Genomic DNA, 18362 nt, shown 5'->3' on the forward strand with positions numbered 1-18362 from the left:
TGACTGCAAGCTGGTGGAAGCAATAGAACTACTAATAGGCTTGTTCATGTACAGGTGGGTGGGTGAGGTGCAGTTCATTTTAGTTCACGTTGCTAGAATTGTTGTAACAGAGAGAAAAAGCTGATACAATATATGGGAAAGGCTTGATATCCCTTTTTTCAGTAACTGAAATCAAGGTTGGATCTGGCTTTGGTTTTTAGGTAATCCAGTCATTGTCTTTAATAGTGCTAATAAGTCTGTCTGGTGGTTTTGGTTTAGATTTTCTCCTGTGTGGGATGTGTGATCAGCCCAGCATTCAGGTAAGAGATTTCTTAGACTCTAAAAGTGAGAGCTCTGAAATGAGCTGTTACTGTGTCAGAGAGTTAAAGGGATGGTAAAGGTATGGAAAGAAAAAGATAAAGGAAATTCCTTACAGAGAAACGAGATTAACTTCAGCATCCCTATTCACTAAAGGGAAATTGGGGGATATTTACAAGTGGAACCTTTATTTCTGACCAAAGGGAACAACAAAAAAAATTTACTATCAGACAGTGCTCAGCTAGAGAGTTTGATGCAACTTGAAGCACAATGGTAGCAGCAGCTGGGGTCAGCCTCTACTTCAACCCCCTTTGTACCTGCCAACTGCAAGACAACCACTACATTGCTACTTCCCAAAGAGATCTGGGCAATTGCTGAGCTATAACCTGACATCTGTACCTATAGCCAGTTGGCAGAAATTACAACTATGTATTACTGTACACATAGTAAATATGGTGATTTGGGTAACAGTCAAAGTTCAGACTTCAGTAAAGTAAGTTATGCTTCACCAATCTGTTAAGTTAATTAAGAAAAGCTGGTGAGTATATGGAGTGAGTGAAGTCCAACTTATACAATTACTTAGACTCTCAAGAGACTTTGAGTGATTTGGACAGCCCACAAATAGTGTGGTGATGACATCTGATGATGAAACAAAGCTCTTTGGAGTATTAAAGACAAGGACTGACTGTGCAGAGTTGCAAAGAGCCTTAGTTAAAAAGTGGTAGAAGGAATACAATACTCACAACTGAGCAGACAGGGGAAAAAAGCTGATATTACCACTCCAGGTATTTGGAATTACATTAATTGGAACTGCTTTGTGGAAATGTAAGATCAGTGCTGTGCAATGATTCAAAAAGCAAAGTACTTCTCAGAAATCATTAGGAAATAAACTGGGAACAGAAAACACCATTATGCTGGAGTATAAATCTATGGTGTATCCATATCAACAGCTGTTTGGGGTTCTGGTCTCTCTCTCCAAAAAAAGGTATCGGTGTTGGGAAAGCATCAGAAAAAGGCAAAAGGGTTGAGCTGAATGTATGGACCATTGCCAGAGAGTGGTGACTGGATTTGATGGACTTCGGTCACTATAAACAGTTTTATGTTAAAAAATTCTTATAAATTGAACCTTTGCTCAGTATCACAAAATGGCCATTAGGAAAGGATTTTCCCTTCCTGGAGAAAAAAAAAAAATCAAGAAACTAATAGTCTAGTGTGAAATACAGGACTTTTCTATGTCCCCTTATTGGAAAAGTACACCTCAAAAGACAAAGCATGTCTGAAAATGTGACTCACAGAAGGTGATTGTGTGTAAAAAAATCAAACACACCAAACTGAAAAGTGTTGATTCTTGTATTAGGATTTAGGAGCTTAAGAGAGGCTGTTTGACTTCAGAGTGCTAATGTTTCATGTAGAATATATGCTCCTCTTGCTCCACAGATTCCTAACCAAGTTACTCTCCATTCTGTGTTGGATGGCATGAGTTGGTACCAGCGATGACTGAGAGAGGCACTTCTCTTCAATGGTTGGGAGGAGGCTGGCCTGGTGATCATCTTCTTGGAGAAGTTCAGTGTTTCTCCTTGTAGCCCTCATAGCACACTTCAAAGCCATTCATGACCCACATTCAGGATCTCTTTCAAGAAGGGTTGGGCTGGCATAATGTAAGTGAGATTCTGGTACTCATGGGTGAAAGTGAGTGAAAGGCCTGAAGGAAATCTGTCTTAGGATGTTTCCTTCAGGTTTGTGAAGACTTCAGGAAATCCAGTCCTGGTGAACCCAAGGAAAAACACGGAAAGCCTGTAGATTGCATACTGTGCTATAATGTGCACTAGTGCATTGGGGTCTGGTACCCAACACCTGACTTAAGCATTTGAAGACTAATTGTTGAAGGGAAAACCTGAATAGTCTGGAGAAATAAATGAAAATGGAGATCTGTACTTGAAGAAGTCTTGATTTGCAAATCTGGCAGAAATTATGTTTACAGAAGGAATCCAGAAGTACTGTTTTGTGTCTTAGGTACTCTACTAATAAAGTGTCCCTTGTAAATACCAAGAACATGACAGTCAGCAATTAGGGAGAAAAGGAAAATACTCTTGAGGGTAGCTTTATCCCAAGCAAAGGGGCATCAACTGCATGCCGAGATGTTTCTTTTCCATCTGTTATTCCAATTCCTTCAGTATTGATTTATTCAGCTTTGCAGAAGATTAGGTCAGGAAGGAGGTGTGAAAAAAAGATAATGAAGAGTGATTTAGTTTTCTTCAAGATGAAAAGCACCTAAATTCCCATCACTCTTTTCTGTTTTCATTGTACTGTTGTACTGTTTTCATTGCTGTACACCAGACTCATGTCTGGATGACATTTTGCTTTAACAATGATGTAATTGATGTGATGTGATGTGATGTGATGTGATGTGATGGAAAATCCTGCTTAGGAGACTACCTCATCTACTGTGTCAGCTGAAGTTTTCAACAAGTTCATATTTCTTCAGTGCTGGACCGAAGTATGAAAAATTCTATTTTATGAAGAAAAGTGAGCACCTTTCTTCATTGTTCCAGAAAGATTACACTGGAAAGTGAAATCAGAGCAGAGGATGACTCAGTACAACCATTCAGCACAGTTCTCTCTCCAGAGCTCAGCAAATAAATCATTGAATTTCACTGAAACACCTCTGTCTTGGGATGAAAGGACACTCTTAGGGCTGAAGATTTCACTGTCAATCCTTCTGTCTGTTATAACTTTGGCAACAATCCTTGCAAATGTTTTTGTTGTTATTACAATTTTTCTGACTAGAAAGCTCCACACACCTGCGAATTACCTCATTGGCTCTTTGGCAGTGACTGATCTTTTAGTGTCTGTCCTCGTAATGCCTGTCAGCATTGCTTACACAGTCACCCATACGTGGGCCTTTGGCCAATTGCTGTGTGATATCTGGTTGTCATCAGACATCACGTGCTGCACAGCCTCCATCCTACACCTCTGTGTTATTGCACTGGACAGATACTGGGCTATCACAGACGCTTTGGAATACACCAAACGCCGGACTGCTGGCCGAGCAGCCCTCATGATTGCCGTGGTCTGGATGATATCTATTAGTATCTCTGTGCCACCGTTTTTCTGGAGGCAGGTGAAAGCTCATGAAGAAATTGCGAAGTGTACTGTAAACACCGATCAAATTTCCTACACAATTTATTCTACTTGTGGAGCTTTCTACATCCCAACCGTGCTCCTCCTGATATTGTATGGTAGAATTTATGTAGCAGCTCGATCCAGGATTCTGAAGCCACCCTCATTATATGGGAAACGTTTTACTACTGCACACCTGATTACTGGTTCTGCAGGGTCTTCCCTCTGCTCCATTAATGCTAGCCTCCATGAAGGGCATTCCCATTCAGGTGGATCCCCAATATTTATCAGTCATGTTAAAATAAAACTTGCAGATAGTGTGCTGGAAAGGAAAAGAATTTCTGCTGCAAGAGAAAGGAAAGCTACCAAAACTTTAGGCATTATTCTGGGAGCTTTCATTTTCTGCTGGCTGCCTTTTTTTGTTACATCCCTAGTCCTACCAATCTGCCAAGATGCCTGTTGGTTTCATCCCATCCTACTGGACTTTTTTACCTGGTTGGGTTACCTAAATTCGTTAATCAATCCAGTCATTTATACAGCTTTTAATGAAGAATTTAAACAGGCTTTCCAAAAACTAATACTTTTCAAAAAGTGTTCATCTTGAGACTCTCCTCTTGTGTAACTGACCCTTGTGCACTCTCACAGCCTACCTGAAACTTTCCATGCTTTTACTCCTAAGGAAAGGAGTGGTAATTGTCATCTCTGCTGCTACCCTGTTCTGTGCATGTAACTGGGAATTTCTTGCCAATTTGATACTTTCTGTTTGGGACTGTACATGCCATAGCAGAACTTGTCCATGGTCTCTGCAGTGATCATGTCTGTATATAAGATCAACAACCCATGAAATAAGCTTTGCAGCAAGGGAAGGTGTGTGAACCAGGGAGCTGGTCTTGTGTGATGAGGTGACACATTATCCAGTTCTACCATGCTTTGTAGCCTAATGGGAGGAAATTGTGTGTGTATTTACAAGACCTTAGTATTTCTGCTGTATATTAACCATTTATGTAGGCTGAGAAAGTTTCTGGAGAGCAGGATCTGATACATATTTTCTATGGCATGTATCTTACCCATGTGAAGCTGATAAAACCTGTAACTTTTTCAGAAGATGTGTGACACAGCCTGACTATAATCAGCAGCACGGCAGAGAGGCATAGCACAGATACAAGTTATGTGGATATTTCACAAATGTTGCATTTGAAGCTATGCTTTTGGTGAACTGTAGAAAGAAGACAATTTATTTGAATTATTACACATTTTATCATGAATAGAAAAGCCAGTGCAGAAATACCACAAAATAAATAGTATGAAAATTATTGATCTTGTATTTCTGTCATTTAATTTTTTTGCATGCATAAACTGAAACAGGAGAATATAGTTAGTACCAGTGTGGAATGACTAGGACCTCATAAAATATCCAGAAGGTTCACTCCTTGGTGACAAGATAGGGAAGTTAAAGAGGGGAGAATGAAGTGACACACCAAGGAAAACTTTCTTAGTAATTAAGGTTGTTGGGGTGGATGTGGCATCACTATCTCTGGAATTCTTTCAGTACCGGTCAAGCAAACTGCAGTCAAGGAATGATACTGTCAGGACCATCTGCTGGGGCTGCAGAGCAGGTCCCTTCTAACATGGGCTTCTCTGCCTCTGGGATTATTTCCCTGATTTGGCAGGTGGGAAGCTGGCACATGGAGGTCTTGGATGAAGTCTCAGACTTGGTGTGCTGAAGACAGCACACCAAGTGGTGCAGCCCAAATTTCATACAACATTTTAGTCTCTGGGCATTTTATGTCAGAACTGTGATGTCTACTGAATATGAGCCATGCATTGCTTTGAAAGTTACCCCATCATCCTTCTGACCGCCCTTCCATCTCTCAGCCTGCTCCAGTTCATCTCCACCATCCACTGCTGTGGCCATCCCAACACACTCCACCACAGCGCATGTCCACCACAGCTTTCAGCCTCTCCTTTGCATTTGTAGCACAGCTTTGCAGCTTCTCCCAGTTGCTGGTGCCTCTGCTGAGGATGGACCATAAGTGATGCCCCAGGATGTGCTGCAGAGTCAGAAAGAGCAGTTGTGTGGTTATAGAACTGCAGGTCTCTCTCTCAACTGAGGGCATTTAAGGCTGCCCTGTTTGGGACATGGCTCCTCTACCCTCCCAAAACTGCACTGATATAGCTCTGTCAAACTTAAGAGATTTTGATGGTACCACTGCATGGCCATGTCCACACAGTCTGCTTCCAAAGTATGTGCAGACTGCCCACTGGCAGTGGAGGTTCTAGCCCGTGCTCACTCCTGAGCTGTGCTGGTGCATTGCCTGGGGACACGTGAGCTGACACAGGCCACAGCCCACAGGGGAAAGCCTGAACCATTAACCAGTGTAGACAACTGAATTCTTACACCCAAGACCAGTCCCTGGTACTGTTCAGTTTGCTGTTATAGCAGTATACAGCTTGGAGCTCCAGACTCCATTCTGGGCTGCCTGCATTCAGGCCACTCACAGTTGCTAGCACTGTGGGACAGACAGTATTGCACTACTTTACTGTCCAGTCTTTCTCTGGAGGTAGCTGAAGTATGGTGGCATCACAAAAGGTTAGTATAACCACCTCTACTAGAAAAATGGGATATACGGTCCCATATTGGGCCTGCAGCAGAGGATCTGTGTGACTACATGAATTTAGAGATACAACACCAGGATCCTGCAGGATCTTGTCACTCAAAGAACCATTTGTGGAGATTGGAGAAAACTCTTCCAGAGTAACATAGGACATTGCATAATCTACAACACTGTCATCTTCTAAATGAGACAGACGAACAGCCAATTCTTCCTCAGAAGTCATAGTGTGTTATTTTAGAATAATCATTTCTATCATGGTTGTTGGTGATACAGGTCTCCCTGGATAGTAGTGACCCATACCAGGTTTTGGTCAGCCATTGAGCTATGGCTTAAAGAGCAAATGTTTAAAGTTAGGCCTTATGCTCCTTGGTCCACATCACTTTGCATTGTCTACCAGCTGGTAGAATTTGGAGGAGCCTTTCTGTTTGACATTTACACAGCAAGACAAGACTGCTTTTAAAAGGATCCAGCAGTCTGCCAGCAGTGGCTGAACCCAAGAACAAAGAGCACCCTAGAAGGTTTCCTGGAACTATATGTCATTAGATTTTGTATGAGAGTGCCCATATGACATGCCCTCACTCCCTCAGGAATCCTTTCCTGTCCTCCAGCAATTAAAGCTGGGAGACAGTCACCAGTCTGAAGAGTGCATAGTTTCAGAAGTCATGGGATTATCTCTGCAGACCTTTTTCTTTTGTTTTCTTTTGTTTTCTTCTTTTTTTTTTTTCACTAAAGGCAAAGGTTTGGATATCTCTGAAGTTTTCACTCCTTTCCCCTGATACCTTTTTAATGCTGTCCATCCTGCCTGCACCCTGTGCTTTCTGGACGCCTTTGTCTATGGTGCTCTTCTGGCCTGAGGGGCTCAGGGTACAGGGAGAGTGTCACACAGCTCTAACTGCACAAACATATCTGTTTCAAGGCTTGAAAACAAAAGAAAAAGACCAAATTAAGGCGAAAGGATGAAGGACAAACCAAGTAAATTACAGAAAAGATCACAGAACACAGAATGAAGGTCTTGGTTCCTCAGGGACTTGAATAAGAGAATTAAACATGGTTTCTCTGCCTCCCTTCCAGCAGCACCAGCATAGGGCTGGTGATTTCTGCTTTGTACCAGCTTCTGCTGCAAGCTACAATCTAGCCTTCCCGCCATATGGCTTCATGCTGCCTGTGGCAGGGCTTGCCTTCAGCCAGGTCCCTTTTGAAGCACTGATTCTCTTCCTACCTCCTGTTTCACAACATCATGCTAGTAGTGAGCCCTTGGGTCACAGTGCTCCTGCAAAAACTTGGCAGCAAGACTGTCACTCAGTTGTCTAAATGATGCTGAATTTTGGCCCGCATTTCACTTAGGGAGCTTGTCCACAGTGTCGTTCAAGTGGCCTTATGCCTGGTTCTAACCTTGAAATCAGAGCTTGGAGCAGCTGATGCCACATCTCATTAGAAATACTGACACAGGCACTGAGAGCAAGTGTGTCAGTCCTTCCTCAGACTGGGGAACATGCAATACATAGAATCAGACTAATTCAGGTTGGAAGGGACCTTTCGACATCACTCATCCAAAATTCTACTCAAAGCAGGGCCATCAGAGATTTTCTCAGCCTTCCAAGAATAAGGTCGCAAAACCTTTCTGGGCAACCAGATCTAGTGCTTGACTGTCCTCATGGTGAAAAAGATTTTTCTTATATCTAGTCTGAGCAACTCTTTTTTTCAACTTATGTCTCCAACCAATAACTTCCTCCAGGCAAAACAGTCCCAGCTTTCTCAGCCTGTCTTTGTAGGGGAAAGTGTTCCACTCATCAACTTTGTGGTCTGCTCTGGACTTGCTCCAACAGTTCCATTCCTTTTTATGTTAGGGATTCCAGAACTGTATGCAGCACTCTGGGTGGGGTCTCACAAGAGCAGAGTAGAAGGGGAGAGCTCCCTCCTTTGACCTGCTGGCCATGCCCCTTCTGATGCAGCCCATTGGTTTCTGGGCTGGGAGCACTCAGTGCCAGCTCATGGTGAGTTTTTCATCAACCACCACCTCCAAGTTTTTCTCTGTAGGGCTGCTCAATCACTTCTCCACCCAATCTATAGGTGTGAGTGAGATTGCTGCAACCCAGGTGCAGGACCTTGTACTTTGCTTTGTTGAACTTCATGAGGTTTGCATTGACCCTACCTCTCCAGCCTGTCCAGGTCCCTCTGGATGGCATCCCTTCCCTCCGGTGTGTTGACTGCACAACACAGCTCTGTGTCATCAGCAGATTCACTGAGGGTGCCATTTGATCCAACTGTCCATGTTGCCAACAAAAATACTGAACAGTATCATCCCAGACCTCTGAGGGACCTCACTCGTCACTGGTCTCCACATGGACAATGGGCCAGGGACCAAAAGTCTTTACCTGTGGCCATCCAGCCAGTTCTTTATCCATGGTGGTCTACCCATCAAATCCATGTCTCTCCAGTTTGGAGACAAGAATGTCATGCAAGACAGTGCCAAATGCTTTGCCTAAGTCCAGTTAGATCATGTCAGTTGCTCTGCCCATATACACCAGTGCTGTAGCCCCATGATAGAAGGTCACAATATTTGTCAGGCATGATTTCCCCTTTTTTAAGGCGTGTTGGCTGTGACCAATAACATCTTTGTTTTCCACGTGCTTTAGCATAGTTTCTAGCAGAATCTGCTCCATGATCTTGCCTGGCACAGATGTGAGACTGACACAGATGTGAGACTGACTGTTCTGTAGTTCCTGGAGTCTTTGCTTTCCCCTTTTTAACAATGGGGTTTGTATTTCCCCTTTTCCAATCATCAGGGACTTCATTGGACTGCCATGAAACCTGAAACCTTTTCACCCACCATCCTTCTTGTAACTCCTAGATCATAAGCTGACTTTCCCCAGCTCTATGATGGTTCCTAGCTTGAAATTGTTCCCCTATTTTTTGTCGTAGTTTAGGAATGGTATTCTCCAGTTTAGTACTTCCGCTAAAACCACATGCCACTTCCCCTCCTTGCTTCCATTTGGAGGCACAAAAGGCAAAGATCACAGGTTGAAAGAAGAACAATTTACTGGAAACAACAAAGAGATAAGAAAATGAACAAAAGCTTCTGACAATAAATAATACCAGACCATTCCATTCACTACGTTTACTCAACCAGAAGGAACCCCTTCTGCCTGGAAGAGAATCCCTTTCCCCCCACCCCCAGCAATGATGTGAGGTGGTGGTGAATAACATCTGGGCCCTAACCACACCCCTCCCAGCTACTGCAGAAAATGAATCCTGTCCTGGCCAAAACCAGGACATTATGCCCCCCTTGTTCTGTACTATCTACATCATGCTCAGATCTGACACCTTCTAACAATAGATAGATAGATAGATAGATAGATACAAAACCACAGGTATCATTTCCATAGTCAATAGCATCCCTCCAAGGTGTCTGTTGAGTTCATTTAGTCTATGGCTGTGGGTTCTATCAGTCCTAGATGTCTTCCAGGGCAGGAGAGCTGGTGTGCTGTTGGCTGGTTGCTGCATCAGGAATTCATGACTGGTGTATCTGGAGCACTCCATACTCATTGTCCATGGTTGTTACAGCACACAGTGTCATTCAGCAACCAATATTATATAATTCAACATTACAGACTGTTCTCACCCAAAATTCATATCTCCTCGAGACCCACATCGTGTTTCCCTGTCCCTCTGCATTACCCACCAAGTGCATCCAGGTCACTGAGCAAAAAACAGTCTCACAGATGGGTTTGCCTTTGCTTGATGCAGAACTAATGCAAACTGTCTTCCCTAACACATTTCTAATATGCATCACAGGGACTTTATCTCCTTCTACACTGTGTAGAGGTTTTGTTTGGGCAAGGCCAGCTCAATTGGTAGAGCCTCTGGGGTTAACTAACCAGATGGTCTTCACTAAATGTAGATCCCAATGTTTGCAGGTCCCACCACCCCTTGCTTTCAGTGTGGTTTCTAACAGTCCACTGTACTGTTCAATTTTCCCAGAGACTGGTACCTGATAGGGAATGTGATACACCCACTCAATCCTGTGCTCTCCGACCCAGGTGTCTATGAGGCTGCTTTTGAAATGAGTCCCGTTGTCTGACTCAATTCTTTCTGGGGTGCCATGCCACCACAGGACTTGCTTTTCAAGGCCCAGGTTGGTGTTCTGGGCAGTGCCGTGAGGCACAGGGTGCTTCTCCAGCCGTCCAGGGGTTGTTCCTGCCATTGTCAGCACATAGCACTTGCCTTGGAGGCTCTGTGGGAGTGTGATGTAATCGATCTGCCAGGCCTCCCCAGATTGATATTTCGACCATTGACACCCAGACCACAGAGGCTTTACTCTTTGGGCCCTGCTTGATCACAGCACGTTTCACAGCTATAAATAACCTGGGAGATGGTGTCTGTGGTTAAGTCCACTCCTTGATCACAAGCCTACCTATATGTTTCATCTCTTCCCTGATGATCTGAGGCATCTTGGGCCCACCAAGCCAGAAATGACTCACCCTTATGTTGCCAGTCCAGATCTACCTGAAAATTTTAATCTTGGCAGCCTGATACCCCTGTCCATTGTTGTGATGTTCTTCAGTAGCATGATTCTTGGGTACATGTGCATCCACATGACAGACTTTCACAGCCATCTTCCCTACCCAGACAGCAATGTCTTGCCACATGTTGGCAGCCCAGATGGGTTTCCCTCTGCACTGCCAATTGGTCTTTTTTCATTGTTCCACCCACCCCTGCAGAGCATTTGCCACCATCCATGAGTCAGTATAGAACGTAGAGCAATGGCCATTTCTCCCATTCAGCAATATCCAAAGCCAGCTAGACAGCTTTCAGCTCTGCAACCTGACTCAATCCACCTTGTCCCTCAACAGCTTTTCGCCACGTGGGACTCCATAGGGCAGCATTCCATTTTCAGTGTAGTCCTACATTAGGCAGGAACTGTCAGAAAAGAGGGTGCATTGCTTGTCATTTTCTGATAGCTGATTATATGGTGGGGCTCATCAGCATGTGTCAATTTTTCATCTTCCTCTGATGATGATAGTCCAAAAGGTTCACCTTTGGGCCAGTTTGTGATGACTTCCAAGATCCCTGGGCAATTCACCTGCTCAGTGTGAAACATAAAATTACAGATCATGGTCCTGGAAGGGCCTTTGAGAGGGCTAGTCCATTCCCATTGCTCTGCCTGTATCAACTATGCTTTTTTTCTCTTCCCGTATTTCCTACTCTTGAAGATTTCCAATGATAAACAGAATGCCAAAATGCAGCATAGGAAGATGATCCACCACTCTTCTTTGACACTGTTTAGGTCAAGAGAAAACAAAGTAGGCTCTTTATTTGATTAGATTTTAGGTTAATTTTAAAAGGCATATGGTCTAATATTACACTATTCTTATTGTTAGTAAATATTTGATAGAGTGCCTCAGCAACTTATACTGGAAAAAGTAGTGATATGGAACTGGCAGATGAAAACACTTGCTAGGGATCATAAATTAAAGATAAATAACACCCACAGCCTCTGAGTTGAAAGGAGGAGTCACAGAGATCAATGTCCATATTTACTGTGTTTTACAATGCTCTGTGAATTGCAGTCCAGAGCACACAAATGCATTTCACAGAAGGTATGTGAGGGCTGTGTGATTTCTCAGTGCCTCTCCAGTGAAGCTCTTGCAATATTGAGCACAAAGGTAAGTTAAAACATGTTATGTTTGTATAGAAGTACATATTGATATGTCCAAGAAGAGAGTTATTTCAATGATAGTGTGAAATTTATTGAAAACAGAAGAAATAGCTAAATATAAGTCAAAGCATATGTGTTCACTGCAGCACCCTGCAATTAAATTCCAGTGCAGATTATTCCTACAACCAGGGAAGAGGACGAGTGTCAGCAATGAGGAGTCACCATGACTGAAGAGTGGCAGGACAATGAAAGTGGAACATGATCACTCCTCCCAGGGCAAACCTGAACCTTGCTATGTGAAAGAAAGATGGTCACTGAAAGCCTGTGGGTTGAAGCAATCCCACCATGCTCACCAATCTGAAAACAGTTCCTTGTGAGGAGAGTACTAAGGAACAAATGCTATATATGTAAGACTACTAAAGTATATGAAGCCCTACTGATGAACAGATCACATCTTTACAAACAAACGTGCCAAAAAGTCCTCTTACTGTTTTGTATATGTAATCAGTCTATGACCTGATGGAAATGTTTTTGCAGAACACACTTTATAACACAGTGTCAGAATGCTTTCATTGACAATTTGATTTTTACCACCCTGATATTCTAATGCAAAAGGTATTTTGATACTGTGAAGATAAGATGGTTTGTATTTTCCGGTCTATTCTGTAGCAGTTAATGATGGATAGACAATTTCAAATTTTGAACTACTATGGAAACTACTTCTCGGTACCCTGCTTTTCTTTTTTGGGTTTACAACTCCCTCTGCAGTAAACCTTGCAAGTCCTTGAACGAATGTCAAGAGAGACAGCTGTAGCAACGATTCCCATGCAATTTACATTATGACAATTTGGCTACAGGTGCTCAGCACCTCTTGTCACTCACAGGTGAGGAATTCCCAACAGCTTCAGCAAAATTCATCCAACTTTTCTGAATTCTTTTTCAGTACAGCCAAGATGATTCACTTGAAAACACCAATGACTACACACATATTCCATACACTTCTGGTCAGTAACACAGATTGTGCATTTAGATTTCATCACTAGTGAAACAGAAGGAAATGTGAAGTTAAGAGCCCTTTCTTCCAGATTTCCTCTACGTCATCTTTTTCGCACACACGCTACCTCCAGCAGTTGTGTTTCCAGCACCTGTTACTGAGGAGGAGGTCCTCTTCCCCAGACCTGACCTACAACATATTGCAATTGCTCTCCCCAGTTTGGTGTTTGGTTTGCAGACTTGCTGAGAGTGCAAGACAGCTCATTGTCCAGGTCATTAATAAAGACATTAATCACTACTGACCTATCAGCATGCATCCCTGATGGATGTCCCTAGGAACTAGTTGCCAGTTGGACTTCATATTGTTGATATAAGCCCTTCAGCCCAGCCACCAAGCCACTTCTTCATTCCCTTCACACTCCACTTATCCAGTCCAAATAACAGTCTACTTGTAGTCCAATTTGCCTGTAAGTAGACTGTGGGGATCATGTCAAAAACCTTGATAAAGGCAATGCTACAAATCAATCAATACAATATCAAGTGCCTTCCTGTTGGCAACACATGCTGTTGTTTTTTTTGTAGAAAGTAACCAGGTTGGTCAGGTAAATCCCTGCTGGCTCTTCCCAGTCACTTCTTTGTCCTTCATGTGCTTGGAAATAGTTTCCAGGAGGATGTGCTATCCAGTCTTCCCAGTGACTTGAGTTGAGGCTGACCAATCAGCTGAGTATTGCCTGAATCCTCCTTCTTGCCATTCTTGATGACAGGTGTTTGTCTTTTTTCAATCACCAGGAATGTTTCCCAATCACCATCATCTTTCAAAGATGACGGAATCCAGTCTTGAAATTATATTGGCAAGCACCCTTGGCATCCTTAAATGCACCCCTTCTGGCCCCATGTGTAGACCTAATTCAGCTGACATTTTTAAGATGTCCGCTCCAGGAAGAGGTGAAACATCCCCTCAAACCAACTGACTTTAATGACATTACTTTTATTACTTAGGTTGCAAGACTGAAATGAGACTTGTGTAGAAGAAGCTGTAGTGGAGATGTCTGATACATTCAGACAAACCCTACTCAGAGTGTGTGTAAATCCTGTTTATTATTTCCAGCAACTGCCACTCCCCATCCTGGTGTTCTTCAGGTGTGTCAGATTCTGGCTCCTTATGAAGCTGGTGAAGATGACATGAAAACCCTTGGTTTGAGGAGATGGTGTTCTCACTGTACTGCCATAGTGATGCCTTTTCCTGGTCTTAAAATCAAGAGTCAAACACGGTTAGAAGGGGAAAAGGGATTTTACCTTGGTATTTATTTTAAGGAACCTTAGGTCCTGGCACTAATTCCAGGTTGAATGCACCAAAATGCACCCCACAATGCACCCCCAAAAGATCTTGTGTAACATTACAGGTCTTACTAAATAGCATATCTATCAAAGATTCCCCAAGGAGAGGCTCGAGTGAGCCCCCCTCCCCAAGGAGCCTTCCCCTGGATGGTTCTATCTTAGCTTACAGAATGTGTTCTGGAGAGGACCTTGGGGTCTGGGGCACACTATCTCTTACCTACAAAGCTTCTAAAATGTTTAGTCTCCTAGCTAAACAAACAAGTCCAAGAATGTAGGCAAAAAGCACTAAGAATACAGAGACTGTAAAAAGGTATAACAGGGGTATAAAAGAAAAGGCAAAAAATCTTCATGGCATCAATAGCATATGCTTTCTGACTGGGAGGAAGATGGCAGCAGTACAACCTAACCAGACATCAACCCATTTCTTATGTGGCTGTTTGCTTCTCAGTGCCTTTGTTACCATACCTTGACATGGCTGCAGGCTTCTGTGGGGGCTAATGGTAGCACCTTGTTGATTCTAGGAACAAGTAACAGTTATACACACAAAAGCCCAAACCCAACAAAACTTACATTGCCATGTAGACTGCTGATAATGATGTGAGACTAGCAAGCCATGCAGCACTTCTGTCCACACAAGCATGATTCTGTTTCTTTTTTCCTGCTTGCTATGTTTAATAATGTTCCTAAACTCTGTGTGGCATCTAGCACAACCAAGGCTCCAGCTCTGTCAGGAGATGTTAGAAATTAATTCAACAAATATCAGGATCTTATCATGACTCTGATCTTCTAAATACTTAAAACCTGAACACCTGGAATCAGTTAATAACAGGAGAATCTCCACTTCTACTTTGCAGAGAGAAGCAAGAATCACTAGCTTAGAAAACAGTGGGCTAATTCAACTCACTAGAGGCAGAGAAGTATTCACTCTGAGTTAGTTTTCTGACAGTTTGATAAACAGAACAAATCCCAGAACTGGTACAGAAGAATCAGCACATGCACACAAGTAGTTTTAGGAGGGACACACAACTGCATGTAGCAGCAGCAACAAGATCAACTCAGACACCTCACTTAAATTCACCATACAAATGGAGGGAGTACAGAATAGCAAGAACACCTGAAGAATCAGTTTGGGGACTTCATGAACTGGAAGATGACTCAGATAGACATTTTTAATAACCATTGAGAAATCTGCTCTCTGTGAATTTGACTAATCCCTTTTGAATCTCATGCCTCTGGTGTTCGTGGCATCCTAAGCCATCCACTTCTCATGTTATCAAGGTGTGCATAAGATGCATGAATTACATTTATTTGTTTAAAGCTACTACACCTATATGGATCCTCTGTTGTCAGACACACTGACAGTTTGTGTTGTTTCCCCATATTATTTGTGATTTTATTGCGTTTGTCATGTCCCCTTGCCCATCATCTCTGGTCACACCTGCCCACATTACTTACACCCTGCTCCCTTGGAACTAAACAGCCTTTCTATCATATACTGTAAGAAGAGGAGGACACAACTCTCTAGTCATAGTCTTCCAGGCAGGAGGAGATCACCACTTCCCTCCCAGCTTTAACCTATCCTGCTATCTATATCTGCCCACAAGCAGAGTGGTCTTCTCCAGCCCACTCTAGGCAATGGCACACCACCAGCAGTTTAACCTCCAGTGTGCTTCCTCCTCTACTCCCCTGTGCCTCTGCCTCCTCTTCCTGTTCCAGCCTCTTTGTAGTTTTCCCTCTTCCTGGTCCCTTTTACTGTTCAGGGTGAGTTGGGCTTCCCTACTTTGCTCCCATCTTTCCTGCCAGTTGGACATTTTTTGTCCAGCACCTTCCCAGCCCAGAAATGAGCCAGAGCTGCCTCCTCACATTGAAGCATCCCTCATTCCACTTGTCCCTTTCTGTAATTTTGTCTGCAGCTTCCATTGACTGCACTAAGTCCCCATCAATAAAAACATTAAAGAAAAAAAAATTGCTTTCTCTTAGAGCAGAGGAGCTTCCTTAGTTTTCTTTGAAATAATTTCCTTTCCCTGGACAGAAATTTCTAAGTCTCTAACCTCACATCACTAAGCTTTTTTCTTCGAAATACCAGCCTGGGCAGTAGCAGACCTTGTTGTCACAGCCGCTGTACCACCAGCAGCAGCCATGCTGCTTCCACATGACACAGAGCAGGCAGGGTGTCTCCCACTTGGATCCAGAGATCTGACATTTGTCATTCCCTGGGTTTCCATTCACTCTCTTCCTCACACTGCAGACCACACTTGGCAGCTGGTTCAGTTGCCACCTTGGTGAAGGGCTTCTTTCTCTCCCTTTATCAGCTCAGCTCAGTTTGTTTCCCCTCACTTCCCTCCATCACTCATGCTGGGTGGGTCAGGACTTTACCTCATGCCATGTGCTTTCCCTCCAGCAGCAGTCCGCTGTGCCAATGCTGCTGGCATCTGGTGGCACAGGAGGCTGAGGAGTGTCCCTCACAGTCCTTAGTGAGCATTTGCTCTTGTTTGCACTACTGCTTGATGAGGACTCACCAAAGCCTGAGGCATGGTTGCAATGTTTATCTCTTGGAAGGATGGGTGCTGAGTTTCCAAAACCCAAAGCAGGGTGCCAGCACCACTGGTAGAAAACTTTTTCCCCAGATGTCCCCATAATGGCTGCTAAATGGCTCATTGGGTGCCAGGAAAGATCCTGCACAGCCTGCTGCAGCCAGCAGACCACAATGACCAGATAGTATGATTCACCAAATGGATTCATGTAGATGGTATGAAGGATACACCAAGGAGAGGGCCTGCCATGGGGATACACAGTTCCTCTTCTGTCTGTTCTCATCTCATCCTCTCCTGTTGCCCCCCAGAGCCCAAGTCCATCTCAGGGATGGACTTCCATCTTTGTAATGATAGCAGTTAAACTATGAATACTTTCAGCTGTTTTCACTGTGGAAACCAATGTGGACAGCAGCAAGGGAGATTATGCCTGAGGAAGGATTCCAAACACTTTTCTAACATGTCTTCAGGTTCTTCTTTAGTCAGAGGAGGCACCATTGTGATCCCTGGCAGCCACTGACAGAACTTTCTTCTCCCGTTTGTTTCATGCTTTTTTGAAACACTTGGGTACCTTTGATGCCAATATCATGCTGCAGCAATGAGTTTCACCATAAACCATATAAAAAAGTATCCAAGCGCAGCCCCATTCCTCTCCCAACTCAGCAAATCCAAGAAGCACATGGAAGACACTAGGCTCTAATGTACATAACTACTGGCAAGCTTGGAGGACTTGCTGAAATAAAAAACTACCTTTTTAAAATTCCATTTCACCTCCCAGTTATACCCAAACACACAATTGCTAGATGCGTATCAAGAGCTGGCTTTGTATTAGCAAACCTCCCTCATACCAGTTTGGAAATTTGAAGTAGCATCTCTAAAGTGGAGAACCAAAAACCACCGAATGCTGTTGCACTGCAGAGCAGCACATGGAGCATGTCTCTACTGCTTGCACTCTGGTGCACAGGTGGTGTCAGGAAAAGGCAAATGCTTTCCCCAGTGAGAACGACTACATAGCCCTTCTCAGTTTGCCTGCAAGCAAGGTATTGTTCATTCTGTATCTTCCTGTGAGCTTGGATTTTAGCTGCAGCCTAGAGAACTCACTCAGAAGTGTGGACATTTCATTGAGAACAAGTGTATTTCAGGCTGTGCTATGGAAACAGGATTAAAGAGTGATATATAAACTCAGTATCACAGCAAGGAAAATACTTTATCGAAAGTGTGACAAACCAGACCACCTGACACTTGAAGCATCTTCCTTTGGCGTGGTCTGAAATAAAACAGTGTTGTAGAGACAACTTTGGCTAAGAACTAGCCAAAGGGGACAATAGGTTCCGAGCCTGTCACGTTTCGCTGCCTGGCCGGGAGGCTGGAATTGCTCACTGGCCTCTGACCATGTCTGCTGTGGACTCAGCTGGGCAAGGGCAGCGCGATGATGTACAGAGCACCGTGTCACTTGCCCGGTCAGCAGTCCCGGGGCTCTGCTTACCGCTCAGGTACACCGGGAGCGACTTTTCCGGGTTAGAGTTGCAGGGGGTGTCTCTTGTCTCTGATCCCATCTCGGCATCCCCAGGCTTCAGATACCAGAGGTGGAACCAACCACACCTAGATTGACCACCAAGTCCCAAACTCTCCAAGAGATGGCACTAAAGGGGGGATGCGACGGGAGAGGAAGACAAAACCTCGCTGTTCCACCTGGCGCGGGCCTCTGCCCTGTTTTTAAAGAGCCGGGACCGGCACTGCCCGCCCCGACACCAAAGCCCCGAGGCAACAGTAGCCCCGGGCCAGGGCTAGAGAAGGCGTGGGGGGACC

At 43.9% G+C, this 18362-nt stretch overlaps 1 protein-coding gene across 7 annotated transcripts in view; it reads left to right on the forward strand.

Annotated features, from left to right (window-relative positions):
• HTR1D (5-hydroxytryptamine receptor 1D) overlaps window positions 1–4730 on the forward strand; it is a 13169-nt gene extending 8439 nt beyond the window's left edge. For 3 of the 7 annotated variants that reach the window (XM_017732908.1, XM_017732909.1, XM_017732910.1), the window contains exon 2: window positions 1–4730. This exon is cut by the window's left edge. In XM_017732908.1, the coding sequence (XP_017588397.1) occupies window positions 2885–4021 (1137 nt within the window). In that variant the 5' untranslated portion in view covers window positions 1–2884 and the 3' untranslated portion in view covers window positions 4022–4730. The other 4 variants (XM_017732913.1, XM_017732914.1, XM_017732911.1 and 1 more) reach the window with 2 other exon arrangements.
• The last annotated feature ends 13632 nt before the right edge of the window (window positions 4731–18362 follow it).

The sequence above is a fragment of the Corvus brachyrhynchos genome, unplaced genomic scaffold (genome assembly GCF_000691975.1).
Source record: "Corvus brachyrhynchos isolate BGI_N302 unplaced genomic scaffold, ASM69197v1 scaffold425, whole genome shotgun sequence".
NCBI classification, from domain to species: Eukaryota; Metazoa; Chordata; class Aves; order Passeriformes; family Corvidae; genus Corvus; species Corvus brachyrhynchos.